The following is a 13502-nucleotide window of genomic DNA, read 5'->3' as shown; positions in this document are numbered from 1 at the left end:
CTTCTTCTTCTTCTTCTTCTTCTCCTTCGTATCTTTGGTGAAGACGGTGGATGCTCGAAAAATGGGTTAGGCGATTCCGTTTATCGTGGTGTGCCATTTGTTTGCAGTTATTACACATGCGCTTTGGCTTACAAGCCAAGGCAATGGCTTTAGCCTTAACTGACACCATTCTTTTCACACTGCCTTTGTTTTTGGATTATTTTGGTGGAAGTATTATTACCTCGTTACTGGCGGGGCAACCAAGAATTTGCTCCATTTTTTGTTGCTTAGTCAAAGCTTTCTTGTACGGTAAAAGTTTCTCCTTGAACTCTCTAATTAAGGAGCTTAAGTTCACAACTTCAGTCACACTCATGCCACGAAGTAAACCAATGGTCACATGAACTTCTGACCACAACTTCACCATCTCAACTTCTTTTCCATCAGCGCTACTATTTGAACCCGTTTGTTCACCATCACATTCTGATAATCTGAATTGCAATGCATCTTTACTCCATCTTGTAGCAACGTAATCATCTGGAATTGTCTTCTTACCGTTAGCCGACAAAATCCATACGATATGTCGGCATAGAATTCCCATCCTTTCAAACATTCTACAACTGCACCGTGCAACCAAAGTGTCCCTGTAATCAAATTAAATGATGAAGTAAAGGTTTACATATAATAACAAGAGTTATACATCCTGAAAGTAGAGTTATATATATGGCAACACGAGTTATACATTTTGAAAGTAGAGTGAGTCAGATAATCAGAAGAGTTATACATATAATAACAAGAGTTATACATTCCGAGAACTAAAGTTATTCAAAATGTAATCGATTTATACAAAGAAATGTCTGCAGCGGAATAATTGTATAACTTCTATGTTCAGACAATGTAACTTTGGCACGATATCTAGCAACTTCAGTGAACTACCACATAGATAAAGATTATGCCAAAATGTTGTTACCTGGGTTTTACTCTACTTTGAAACTTTTCTCTCTGCATGCATCCTTAACGACAGTCACCTCAACTCCATCGATTTCAGCATAACCCCCGGTCTTACATGTATCGATTGAGCAAATGACCTCTGGTTGGAATTCCTTGAAAAACTCACGAGTATAAACATTTGATGCGTATTCCTCTATGGCTAAATGCGTCCCCCTTGCTGGTGTTGAGTGTCGGTTTTCATGGTCAAGTCTCTTCTGCGTATGCCGTTGATGGTCCATAACGCTTTCAAAACGCATCCGAAACTCCACTAACATACCTGACTTCTGCTCAAACTTCTTAAAAAAACTATTAATGCTCTCTGATATCTGGGTTGTCCTCAATACACCGCCCATGTTCAAGTCCCTGCAATGCGCCATCACCCATTGGCTCCTTTTATCGTACACTTCTGTAAACCACTCTTCGTTCACAAGACCATGCACTTCCATTATTTCTGCCCACCTAGCGTCAAAGTCGTCTGCTTCTAGGTTTTCGTCCCATATAATGTTGTTCAATTTATCAATGAACTCCTTATAATCCTCCCCTGTCACCCCGAACTTCGTTGGCACCTAGTTCATTATATGCCACATGCAAAATCGGTGGCGTGCAGTCTTGAAGGCAAGGGGTACGGCCTTAATAATCCCCGCATCCTGATCTGTGATAATGTACTCGGGCTCCTTTCCACCCATAGCATTCAAAAACCTATTGAAAACCCACTGGAAGGATTCATGATCTTCATGGGCAATCAACGCTCCACAGAATGTTACTGATAGCTTATGGTGATCTATACCAGTGAATGACATGAAAATCATATCATACTTGTTTGTCGAGTATGTTGGGTCGTACGACACTGCATCTCCAAAAACGGAGTAGTTCCTTCTAGTCGCTGCACACCCCGATTGCCTTTCGAAGGCTATTATCCTTGTCAACTTCATAATCAAAATAAAACCCCACCTATTTTGTGCCATATTCTTGAACCTATCTATGAACAATTGACCGTCCCTTTTATGGATGAAGCATTTCACATCTCTCGTGGAAGTTCTTAAAATCGCTAACGATGAACCAATGTTCTCGAACCCGTTTACGAGTTCCTTACACATGTTGTACGCCCTAGTTGCTCCTATCCTCAACTCGCAATGGACAAGATATCCCGATCGTCTTTGACTAATAATAAAAATTCCTCAACTATAACTCTTACACCTTTTCGTATAATTTCATGAAACATATGCATAACTCCATTCATGGATTGTGCAACTTCTTATTATTTATAACTCTTACATCCGAAAGTATAACCTTAATCATGATTATGTATAACTCTAACAACTTTCTATATAACTCTAAGGTTGTTTTAAATAATTCTAGATTTTTAAAAATAATTAGAATTTTAACAATTATTGGAGTTTTGATTAATAGTAAACTAACCCTTGAGTTATACATTATCAAGTACTTGTGAAAATCTTCTATGTTCCGCGACATCTTTTGAAACTGACGATCCTCACTAGATACAAGCTCGTTATTATGCCCCATGTGGAATCGGTCAATTACTAATACTCCATTCTTCATAAATAGCCTGACATGTGCTTTACACCCTACCCTCTTGATCGTATATTTCCTCTGTTTAGCTTGTTAATCCCCATTGCATTTCTTCTTCCCTAATGCCGGTCTCATTTTTTTTATTACTGTCTCGCCTTTTGGGACATATGTGAATCCCTCTCTGTTGCAAACCAGTAACTTTGACTTGATTTCACCGTCGCGCCATTTTTTCGTCGTATACTTCCGAACATCAAACCCGGACGCCAGTGTATAAATTTTATAAAATGTCACTGCCTCGTCGATTTCAAAAAATTGTTGTCCTACACAAGGTGTAAACTCCGCTGCCAAATGCTTACAATACTCAGTTTCCGCTTCCTTACGGCCATCTGAGTAGAACCATACATCCATGAGATGATAAAGGAATATATAACTCCAAGCACAGAATGTATAACTCTAGGCATATAATGTATAACTCTTAACATTTACTGTATAATTCTAAGCATAGAATGTATAACTCTAGACATATACTGTATAACTCTAAGCATAGAATGTATAACTCCAAGAATATAATGTACAACTCCAAGAATATAATGTATAACTCTAAGCATAGAATGTATAACTCTAAGCATAGAATGTATAACTCACTGCATATAATGTATAACTCTAGGCATATAATGTATAACTGTTAGCATTTACTGTATAATTCTAAGCATAGAATGTATAACTCTAGGCATATACTGTACAACTCCAAGAATATAATGTATAACTCTAAGCATAGAATGTATAACTCATCGCACATAATGTATAACTCTAAACATATAATGTATAACTCTAAGCATAGAATGTATAACTCTAGGCATATAATGTATAAGTCCAAGAATATAATGTACAACTCTAAGCATAGAATATATAACTTTAAGCATAGAATATATAACTCACTGCACATAATGTATAACTCTAGGCATATAATGTATAACTGTTAGCATTTACTGTATAATTCTAAGCATAGAATGTATAACTCTAGGCATATACTGTATAACTCTAAGCATAGAAAGTATAACTCTAAGCATAGAATGTATAACTCTAGGCATATAATGTATAACTCTAAGCATATAATGTATAACTCACTGCACATAATGTATAACTCTAGGCATATAATGTATAACTCTAAGTTGAGGAATGTATAACACTCTACATCCTATAACTTCAATTAATGAATGTATAACTTCAGCTATAACATGAATATCTATATGAAAATAGGTTGTTTAGTAATATTTTCTATGCAAAATTTAGGGTTAGAATTACAGGAGTTATATACTCTGTTACCTGAAGCTGTAGGAAATTGTCAAAGAGTTATACAAAAAACCGCTGGAGTTATAACACGATGTATATAAAATTTTATGATCCTTTTCACTTCCGACAAAAAGTACAATCTGCATGAGGTTCTATACACAAACTGTATTATTGAAGTTATACATATATAGGTAAAAGTTTTACTTAAACCCACTGAAGTTATAATTCTTTCTTTATCAAACTTTTAAATTTCCATCATTTTTGCCATGAACAACAAGCTACCAAATGAAAGAACAAATTTAATGAACACCATCAAAGAACAATGATACCAAATTTAATGAACACCATGAAAGAACAACACTATGAAAAAACAATGAACCGACACAAATGATAGTCATGAACATCAAGCTAAAATTACATATACCATTTTATTCATGAACATCAACCTACAATAATAACCAAGACACAAATAAGAATGCAATTAACTCACCATCGACGGCAACTTCAATCTGCATACACTACAAGAATTTCGTTCTCGGGCTACCAAAGTAGGCGACGGAAAAGACTGGTCGCGTATTTGGCGTCTGAAAAAAAAAGCGGGCGACTGAGTTGCGTCGCCAATTTGGCGATCGCATCATTGCGATCGAGTAATTAAGAATAGCGACCGATTGGCGTCGCTAATTTGGCGACCACGAGCATCCGTCGCGCCGCTCCGTCGCCCTCCCAAATTAGTTTATACCACCAGCTTTCCTTCCTCTCTCTCTTACTTTACCAAATCATAAAAAAAAAAAAAAGAAGCCGCAAGACCCGACGCCGCTGCACCAACATCCACCGCCTCTGCCCTCAACGCCACCACCCCGTTCAACGCCACCCCACCACCCCGAGTTCACCCTGACCACTAAGACCCCACCACCGACACACTTATTTCATTTGAAGGTATGTATTTTTGTTTATAATTTCAATTTCTTAGATTAATTTTAGTTTTGTTTTGTTTAATTTGTCATTTTAATTAGTTTATTTAGTATATTAGTGTTCTTAGTATGTTAATTTTAAGGTAGTTTTAGTTTGGTTAGTATAAATTAATTATAGTTTAGTTAGTATTAGTGTTGTTAGTATATGTTAATTGTAGTTAGTTTTTGATTTGTTTGTTGAATTTGTTCTTATAGTTAGTTATTTGGATGTTGTTATGATATTAATTAGTTAGGGTTTGTATAAATTGATAATTAGGGTGAATAGGAATTGGGGATTTTTGTGAATTTGGTAATATTATTTGAATTAGGGTTGTAATTGACAATGTATTAGTGATTTTGATGATGTTAGTATACTTAATTGACAAAAGTTAGTCTAATGTTAGTATTGGTGAATTTACCAAATTAGTATAATGTTAGTATAATTTTGTATTTAATTATGTTTGTTGAAGGTGTTAAATTAGTATATATAATGTTAGTATGATATTACTTTAGTAAATTGCTAGTCTTGTTAAAAACTAAGAAGTGTAATGTTGTATGAGTTATATTGTTAAAAATTGTTGTTTGGAATATTTTTAGATTAAAATGAAGAGATCGGAACGCAAATGGATGTACGAAGATAGGGTAGATAAGAGGAAACGTCCCCACTAGTAGATTTGTAAAGGGGTTCTTGAGTTTATTGAGTTTGCTAAACAACAAGATGGATATGATTTGGTAGAAAATAAACTTAGGTGTCCTTGTAGTAAATGTAAAAACTTGAAATATTTTCATTACATTCAAGTAGAAGAACATCTTTATACAAATGGATTTTCTCCAAATTATTATAATTGGATTTGTCATGGAGAACCATATTCTCCAATTACCGAGCAACCTCAAACCGAACAAAATGATAACCCATATAGAAATATGGTAGTTGATGCTTTGGAGTTTAATACTTTTAATAATGACAAACACGAGCCTATCATTGAACAAGAACCAAACCCACAAGCAAAATCCTTTTTTGAAATGTTAAAGGCTTCAGAAAAACCTTTATATGAAAGGAGTAGAATGACATTGTTACAAGCCGCCTCTAGGATAGTAACCTTAAAATGTGAGTTTAATATGCCATTTAATGCCGTTGATGCTATTGCGTCTTTGCTTGAGGACGCTATCCCCGACAATAACGTCATGACCCGAAGTTTCTATAATACCAAAAAAGTAGTTAAAGGCCTTGAGCTTCCGCATCAAAAGATTGATGCATGTCCTGAAGGATGTATGCTTTTTTGGGGAGATGATGCTTTGCTTGACAAGTGTAAGAAATGTCAAAGGGGTAGATATGAGACAAGTGAGGGAGATATTGTTTTGAAGGGAAAAGGCAAGAAGGGTAATAAGACGGGTCAAAAGAGTAAGAAACCAATATCACAAAACCAATTAATTTATTTTCCTCTTGCTCCAAGACTTCAAAGAATGTATGCAACAAAAAACATTGCTGAACAAATGAGATGGCACAAAGAAAATCCTCGTACACCGGGGAAGATGTGTCATCCGAGTGATGGAGAGGAATGGAAGCGTTTTGATAAGATGTACCCTGATTTTGCCGAGGAACCTCGCAATGTTCGACTTGGCCTATGTACGGATGGCTTTGCCCCTTTCACCCAATTTGGTAAACCTTACTCCTGTTGGCCCGTGATGATCACGCCATACAACTTACCACCTTGGTTATGTTTGAAAAGGCAGTTTATCTTCTTGTCGCTAATTATTCCCGGGCCTAGTAACCCAAAAGCCAATTTGGATGTTTATTTACAACCATTGATAGAGGAGTTGAAACATTTGTGGGAAGTTGGTGTGGAAACATATGATGTGTCCTTGAAGCAAAATTTTCAACTAAGAGCGTCAATTTTATGGACCATAAATGATTTTCCCGCCTACGGTATGATATCTGGATGGTCTCTGCGCAGACAAAAGGCATGCCCTTGTTGCATGGATAAGAGCAAAGCATTTTGGCTTCCTAATTCTAAAAAAATAAGTTGGTTTGATTGTCATAGAACCTTCTTATCGGATAGAGATCTAAATAGAAGGAACAAAAAAGCTTTTATTAAAGGTAAGGAGGTGCTTGATGATGCTCCGGATCGGCTACCAGGGGATGAGTTATGGGAGTTGATACGTGATTTGCCATCTACTGTTGATGGTACTGAAGAAGAGTTTAAAGAGTTGAAGAAAAAGAAGAGCGGTTGGTTTAAAAGAAGCATTTTTTGGGACCTTCCGTATTGAAATATATTGTTACTCATGCACAACTTGGATGTAATGCACATAGAGAAGAATTTCTTTGAGCAACTCATTCATACGATTATGGATGTAGAAGGTAAATCCAAGGATACTATTGCTTCAAGAAAAGAGTTGAAGAGATTTTGTGATCGTCCCAAACTACACATTCGTAAGGATGGGTCTAAGCCAAAAGCTATTTTTACTCTTGATAAAGCTCAAAGGAAGGCATTGTGTCAATGGTTAGGAAAGTTGAAGTTTCCTGATCGATATGCATCTGATTTCAAACGTTGTGTTGATCTTAAGAAACTGAAGTTGCATGGGTTGAAAAGCCACGATTGTCATGTTTTCATGGAGCGCTTATTACCCGTTGCATTGAAACATCTCCTCCCAACTACCGTGTGGAATGCAGTTACCGAGATTAGTCAATTTTTCCGAGATTTATGCTCTTCAACCATATCGGTTGATGACATGATTCGACTTGAAGAGCAAATTCCAATTATCTTATGTAAACTTGAGATGATCTTCCCTCCTTCATTCTTTAATTCCATGGAGCATTTACCGGTCCATTTGCCTTATGAAGCAAAAGTTGGTGGACCCGTCCAATATAGGTGGATGTATCCATTTGAAAGGTATGTAATAATAATTTACTAGTATTTCAATTATAAATATTATTCATTTATGTATTTTATTCTAATAATAAAGAAATAACTACATTTTAATTTACATGTATAGGTTTCTTAATCATTTGAAGAAAAAAATTGGTAATAAGGCTCGGGTTGAAGGTTCTATATGCAATGCGTATTTAACGGAAGAGATTGCAAATTTTTGCTCTCTTTACTTTGAAAAACATATAGAAACCAAAGCAAAGAACTTAAATATTGATAAAGCCGATGAAGTGGACACAAGTGTACCCGAGTTTTTCCAAACTCATGATGATGAAGGGTGTTCATCAAGTGGGGAGACAAGATATTTGGATGACAAAGAATATAATCGTGCTCACCTTTACGTTCTTTCTAATTGTGAAATCTTAGAGCCTTATGAAACACAATTTGTGAACGATTTCATTAAAGAACATCCTAATGTGAGCAAGAATGATGTTTGGAATAAGCATGAGGATCAATTTCCATCATGGTTTCGGAAACATGTCATTGAATGCAATATCCAAGATGATTTGGTAAGGAGTTTAGCCTTAGGTCCTTCACGAAAGGTTAAAACTTGGAATCGGTATTCAGTTAATGGATTCAATTTCCATACATTCAATTACGGGAAGAGGAAGGTTAGATGCAATTATGGTGTTACAATTTCCTCCCTTGATGACAATGAATATTACGGCATATTAGAGGATATCCTTGAGTTGTGCTATAATGGGCGTGGACGTGCTTATAAAACAGTCTTATTCAAGTGTGAATGGAAAGATAATTCGATAGCGGGAATGAGAGTCCATGATCGTTACAAACTCGTAGAAGTTAATCATACCCGAACATACATGACTTATGACCCATTTATACTCGCACATCAAGCTCATCAAGTGTATTTTGCTTCTTATCCAAGCACGAGTAATGATAAACATCAAAAGCAATGGTGGGCGATCTTTAAGACAAAGGCTAGATCAAAATTTGATACAACATTTTTTCAAGAAGAAATTGTATCAAAATCAGCTTTATCTCCAATTGATGATGAAATCATTCATGAGAATGAGAAAGAAGCGGGAGGGGAGGAGTTGGAAGAAGAGGAAGAAGATAATGTGGAGGGGACAGATGATCACATGGAGGAGGAGGAGGAGGAAAAGGAGGAGGAGGAGGAGGAGGAGGAGGAGGAGGAGGGTGAGGGTGAGGGTGACGATGATGACGATGATGACGATGAGGATGATGATGATGAGGATGATGATGATGAGGATGACAATGAGGATTAGGATAATAAGGTTTTTACATCTTTTTGTTATCAATTTATTTATTATTGTGTTTCCTAGCCATTTTTTATGTTATATATATATGTTATATCCATTTCGTTTTATTTAATTTTAATTAACACTTTCTAACAATTTTATTTGTTCAATTTGTAGTATAATGGCACGTGGTCGTGGTGGTAGACAGCGAGGCGGAGGTAGTGGGGGCCGTAGTACGCAGGAGGAGGAGGAGGAGACCACTGAGGTCGAGCAGTCCTTAGAGGATGACACTGACGAGGAGGAGGAGGTCGAGCATGGGATCCCTGTCACATACACCGAGGATAACAAGATCATTATTGACATTAGGGGTCTTTGGTAAGAAATTCTCTTTATTTATTTTTAATATGAATATTTTTAATTCGTATTTAACATGTATAATTTCAGGTTTAATTCCAAGTATGTAGTTCGGGGAGTCACCGCTAGCACTCAGCAAAAGATGACCAGGGGTATTACTTGTTGGTCAGATGCAAGCGAAGAAGAGAAGGAGGGATGGTTCAATAACTTCCGGGTATATATATTTTTAAATAATTTTCGTAAATGTATTCTAATTAATTAGTGATTTGTGTTTTCTAACGATTTTTTTTTACGTCTAGCAAAACTTTCATTGGCCTAAGGAACAAGAGCGTTCTGTTTGGGAGAGATACAATTACATCGGCAAAAAGAGGCTAAGAGATAGCATGTATAAGGTTTCTAAGAGGAAGAAACCCCCTCAGTTTATGGAAGGTATTTAGTTACTTTTGGTGGTTGTATTTAATTAGTTAAATTATCGTCATTTGTTATCTATTTAATTAAATACTAATATTTGGCATTTTTTTTATAGGAACCGCATATAAAGAACTGATGGAGAAGAGAGATACCCCGAATTTAAGGAGAAGTCGGCTCGAGCAAACATCAATAAAAGGGGAGGGAAGAAGGATGCCCACATTGATGCTACGCATTACGGAGGTTCTCAATCATTATATGACCGAGCAATGTCAAATGTACGTCGTATATTTAATTTTATATATAAGTTAGATTATGTTTGAGATTATATTTAAAGTATTAAGTAGTCTTTATAATTTAACCTTTGTTTTTCATTTTCGGAAGGCGGCCAAGAATAAGGGTAAGATGCCTACGGTTCCGGAGCTTTTCTATGAGACGCATACGAAAGAAGGAGCTAAGGGGAAAAGGGTGTGGAATTCGAAGAAGAACGCCAATTTATATGTAAGTATATAATACAATTCCTTTCAAATGTTTTGATTACATATATATTGTTATACAAATATAACATATAATCATTAACGCTTTAATTTTTTAGGCTAAATTTCGACTTCGGAAAGAGAGGAATCCCGACATCTCCGATAATGAGCTTTGGCTTGATTTAGTGGATGGCTTCAATAAGGGGGGGGGGGGGGTGTATGGAACCGGAACGGCAAGAGAACTCTTCTACGACTGACCTACTTCGGTAACCCCTCAAAGCCAAACATATATGCCGAGTATCGTGTCTCAACTTCAAACTACACTTGAGACCGAAAGAGAAGAAAGGAAGGCGGAAAGGGAAGCAAGGGAAGCAAGGGAGGCCGCAAGGGATGAAGAGTTGAAGAGAATGAAGGAGCAAATGGAGTTGATGACCACTTATTTCTCGTCATGCAACCCGGGATGGCGTCCACAAAATCAAGACCCTAAAGATCCTTCCGGAGGAGGTGGTAGTGGAGCGGGATCTGCTTTGCCGTGTCCTTGACTCAGTTGTTGGTTGTTTATCCTTTTACTTGTCGGATGTTTTAGTTAGACGCATGAGACTTTTTTATCCTTTGTTTAGTTAGACTTGGACACGAACCATCTTGTTGCGTTGGTTGTAATAACTTGAATTCGGATTTCATTTGTATGAAATGTGACGTTGGCCATCATGTGCGTTGTGTATGCTGCTGGATTGTAATTTTAATTGCAGGTTCAAATTGTAGCAATTTGGCTCGAGCTAAATGAAAATCATAGGTCCACCATTTACCAAAATGGCGACTGAAAACTGGAAATTTGCGACCGAAATCAGTCGCCATTTTGGCGACTACAGGCATCTGTCGCCAATTTGGCGACCAATATGGCGACTACCCCCGTCGCAAACCTCCTGACTATTTTCTCAAATTTATACACGATAGCGACCAAATTGGCGACTGAATCAACAAAGGCCGCCAATTTGGCGATCAAATTGGCGATCAAAGTCGTCTCTAATTGGCGATCAACCACAAACCGTCGCCATTTTTGCGACCAACGATGAGTCGCCATTTCCGTCGCTATTTTGGCGACTATTCCCTCATCCGTCGCCATTTTAGCGACTGAAATCCGTCGCCCGAGTGATTTTAGGCGACTAACAGTTGCGACCACCACTTAGCGACTGATTGTAGTCGCCCGAGTACTTTTAGCGACTATTTTCTGTCGCGTAAGTCAGTCGCCCGAGAGCAGATTTCTTGTAGTGATATGATCCATTTCATGAACACTGACTGTCATTTTGATCGTCTTTCTCTGATGAAAAGATGCCAAATTTTTTTTCTTCAACAAAGCGCATGAAATTTATCCGGAAACATGATGTAGTTAAACAGTGGGAGTGAAATTTCTCTTATTTTTTTGATGATTTATAATGGATTTTACAGAATTTTGGATGATTTTGAATGGTGATTTTGATGGGTTTTGCTTGTTGAGAGGTTTTGAATGGTGAAAAGAAGAGGGAAGCATGCAAAATGAATTAGAAAGCTTTGTTTATTCCTTTTGTCCGCGGGATTGTCTATGCAACAAGTACACAAACAAAGATTACTCGTCTACCCTCTCTCACACAATCAACATTTCCTTTTTTTTTTGCTCTAAAAAGGCGCCCTCTCTCCTTATCTCATCCATTGAATTCCTTCATCCAAGGGCTCTTATGAAGACTTAGGGCCTTATATGATATAAGGGACTTATAAGAACCTCTCTCTCTCTCTCTCTCTCTCTCTCTCTATATATATATATATATATATATATATATATATATATATATATATATATATATATATATATATAAAAAATTATTGTGTATATATACTATTAGATCCATTTTACAACCTTACAAGAAACTAACCGAATAAGTTTCTAACGAGTTGTTTACGAAATAACTTGATTACACGTACAATCCATAATTTTTTTTATAAGATTATTATCACATCCATTTATCTATATAATCCATTTTTGCACAATAGTAATATTTCTGTTTACCTTTCATTAAAATACTTCTCATTAACAAATGGTTGAAACACACGGAGTATAATATTACAAATTGGATTAGTATTTTGTAAGATTGTAATATAATAATATAATAATCCATTTTGAAAAGATTATTACCAAATACATTGTACATCCTCATTATTTGAAATCAATTGTACTAGCGCATTTTTTATCCAAGTTAGGCTCTGTTTGGTAAAACTAACTGAAAAGGTAGCTGAAACCAGAAAAGGTAGCTGAAAATCGAAAATCTAACTAAAACCTGAAAAGGTAGCTGATAAGATATCTGAAAATTAGAAACTGATAAGGTAGCTCATTATATAAAAAAATATTTGGCAAACTAACTGAAAAGGTAACTGATTTTGATAAAATGACGTAAAAGGATATGATCATTATTTAATAGTATAGATTTAAGGGGTAAAAAGGGAAAATCAACTCGAATCATGTACACAAATCTCAAATGCTAATCTAGGTAGCATTTCATTTCAGATATCTTATTTGGTTAAATAAGCTACTTGCCAAATGCTTACAAAAAAAATAAGGTACCTGAAATTGTGGTCAAAGAAGTTACTTTGACCAAATCAGGTACCTGAAATGTCTTGCCAACCAGAGCCTAACATCACAAATTTATGTGTAAAACGGTTATACAAGTGTTTGTGTAAAACGCGTTTTTCTAACCTTTTTTCACCTTCTAAAGGTTGAACCATTATACATTTACACTTTACAATTAAAAATGTTGTTGGACAATGGGGAGGGGAGAGGTGGTTTCAGAGGATGAGGTCGGGTGACAAGAGGCCATCGCGCATACCCACGAAGAGGTGGAGGAGGTGGGGCGGGGCGGGACCGGTTTGCATGATAAGGGTTAGGTATAGGGCGGTGACTGGGTTGTGAAGACCAACTTACGGTAGGGGCGGGGTTTTGTTATGGTGGTCGAGTGGTGGTGGCGTTGGGAGGGTGGTGGGTCGCACATATTATCGGTGATGAGAGTCCTTTCATTTTTATTTACGTCTCCTAGGCGAAATCCTCCTTATTTTTGCCCCATTTTTCACACATTTATTTTTAGAACTCCACAAGTAGATTCTTAATTTTGAAATCATCAACATGATATGAAATACATAGATCAGAGGCATCAAATATTGTACCCCGTTCTAGACGATTGAATGTTATAATAATATCACAAACATTTTAGAATGAATATATATTTATCTAATGTAGATCGTTTGCATAAAATGTTATACACTCAAGCTACTACAATTATATAAATATAAAATTATAAAATCTTTTTTATATATGCCCGTGCTATTGCACGGGTGCTAAGCTAGTATATATAT

At 36.4% G+C, this 13502-nt stretch overlaps 2 protein-coding genes and 1 long non-coding RNA gene across 3 annotated transcripts; all 3 read left to right on the top strand.

Annotated features, from left to right (window-relative positions):
• The first annotated feature begins 6317 nt into the window (after positions 1 to 6317).
• Positions 6318 to 9068, top strand: LOC141638694 (uncharacterized). Its single transcript, XM_074448039.1, has 5 exons — positions 6318 to 6924; positions 7096 to 7506; positions 7610 to 7630; positions 7856 to 8449; positions 9064 to 9068. Exons 1-5 carry the CDS (start codon positions 6318 to 6320, stop codon positions 9066 to 9068), a joined length of 1638 nt encoding a protein of 545 aa, XP_074304140.1.
• On the top strand, positions 8929 to 9677 carry LOC141638693 (uncharacterized). The gene is made up of 3 exons (XM_074448038.1): positions 8929 to 9261; positions 9331 to 9454; positions 9540 to 9677. Exons 1-3 carry the CDS (start codon positions 9068 to 9070, stop codon positions 9675 to 9677), a joined length of 456 nt encoding a protein of 151 aa, XP_074304139.1. The 5' UTR covers positions 8929 to 9067.
• A 180-nt stretch (positions 9678 to 9857) lies between these two features.
• On the top strand, positions 9858 to 10333 carry LOC141638686 (uncharacterized). The gene is made up of 3 exons (XR_012542185.1): positions 9858 to 9926; positions 10033 to 10149; positions 10244 to 10333. It is a non-coding gene; the product is annotated as an uncharacterized LOC141638686 (long non-coding RNA).
• The last annotated feature ends 3169 nt before the right edge of the window (positions 10334 to 13502 follow it).

The sequence above is a fragment of the Silene latifolia genome, unplaced genomic scaffold (assembly GCF_048544455.1).
Source record: "Silene latifolia isolate original U9 population unplaced genomic scaffold, ASM4854445v1 scaffold_215, whole genome shotgun sequence".
In the NCBI taxonomy this organism is placed as follows: Eukaryota; Viridiplantae; Streptophyta; class Magnoliopsida; order Caryophyllales; family Caryophyllaceae; genus Silene; species Silene latifolia.
The sequence above is the reverse complement of the archived record's forward strand: the minus strand, read 5'-3'. Positions and strand labels throughout refer to the sequence as shown.

Coding starts and splice junctions, on each gene's coding strand:
- LOC141638693 (XM_074448038.1), top strand. CDS start 9,068: ATGGCACGTGGTCGTGGTGGTAGACAGCGAGGCGGAGGTAGTGGGGGC. Junction 9,262..9,330: donor ATTGACATTAGGGGTCTTTG/GTAAGAAATTCT, acceptor GTATAATTTCAG/GTTTAATTCCAAGTATGTAG. Junction 9,455..9,539: donor GATGGTTCAATAACTTCCGG/GTATATATATTT, acceptor TTTTACGTCTAG/CAAAACTTTCATTGGCCTAA.
- LOC141638694 (XM_074448039.1), top strand. CDS start 6,318: ATGTACCCTGATTTTGCCGAGGAACCTCGCAATGTTCGACTTGGCCTA. Junction 7,507..7,609: donor GCAAATTCCAATTATCTTAT/GTAAACTTGAGA, acceptor CGTCCAATATAG/GTGGATGTATCCATTTGAAA. Junction 7,631..7,855: donor TGGATGTATCCATTTGAAAG/GTATGTAATAAT, acceptor AAAAACATATAG/AAACCAAAGCAAAGAACTTA.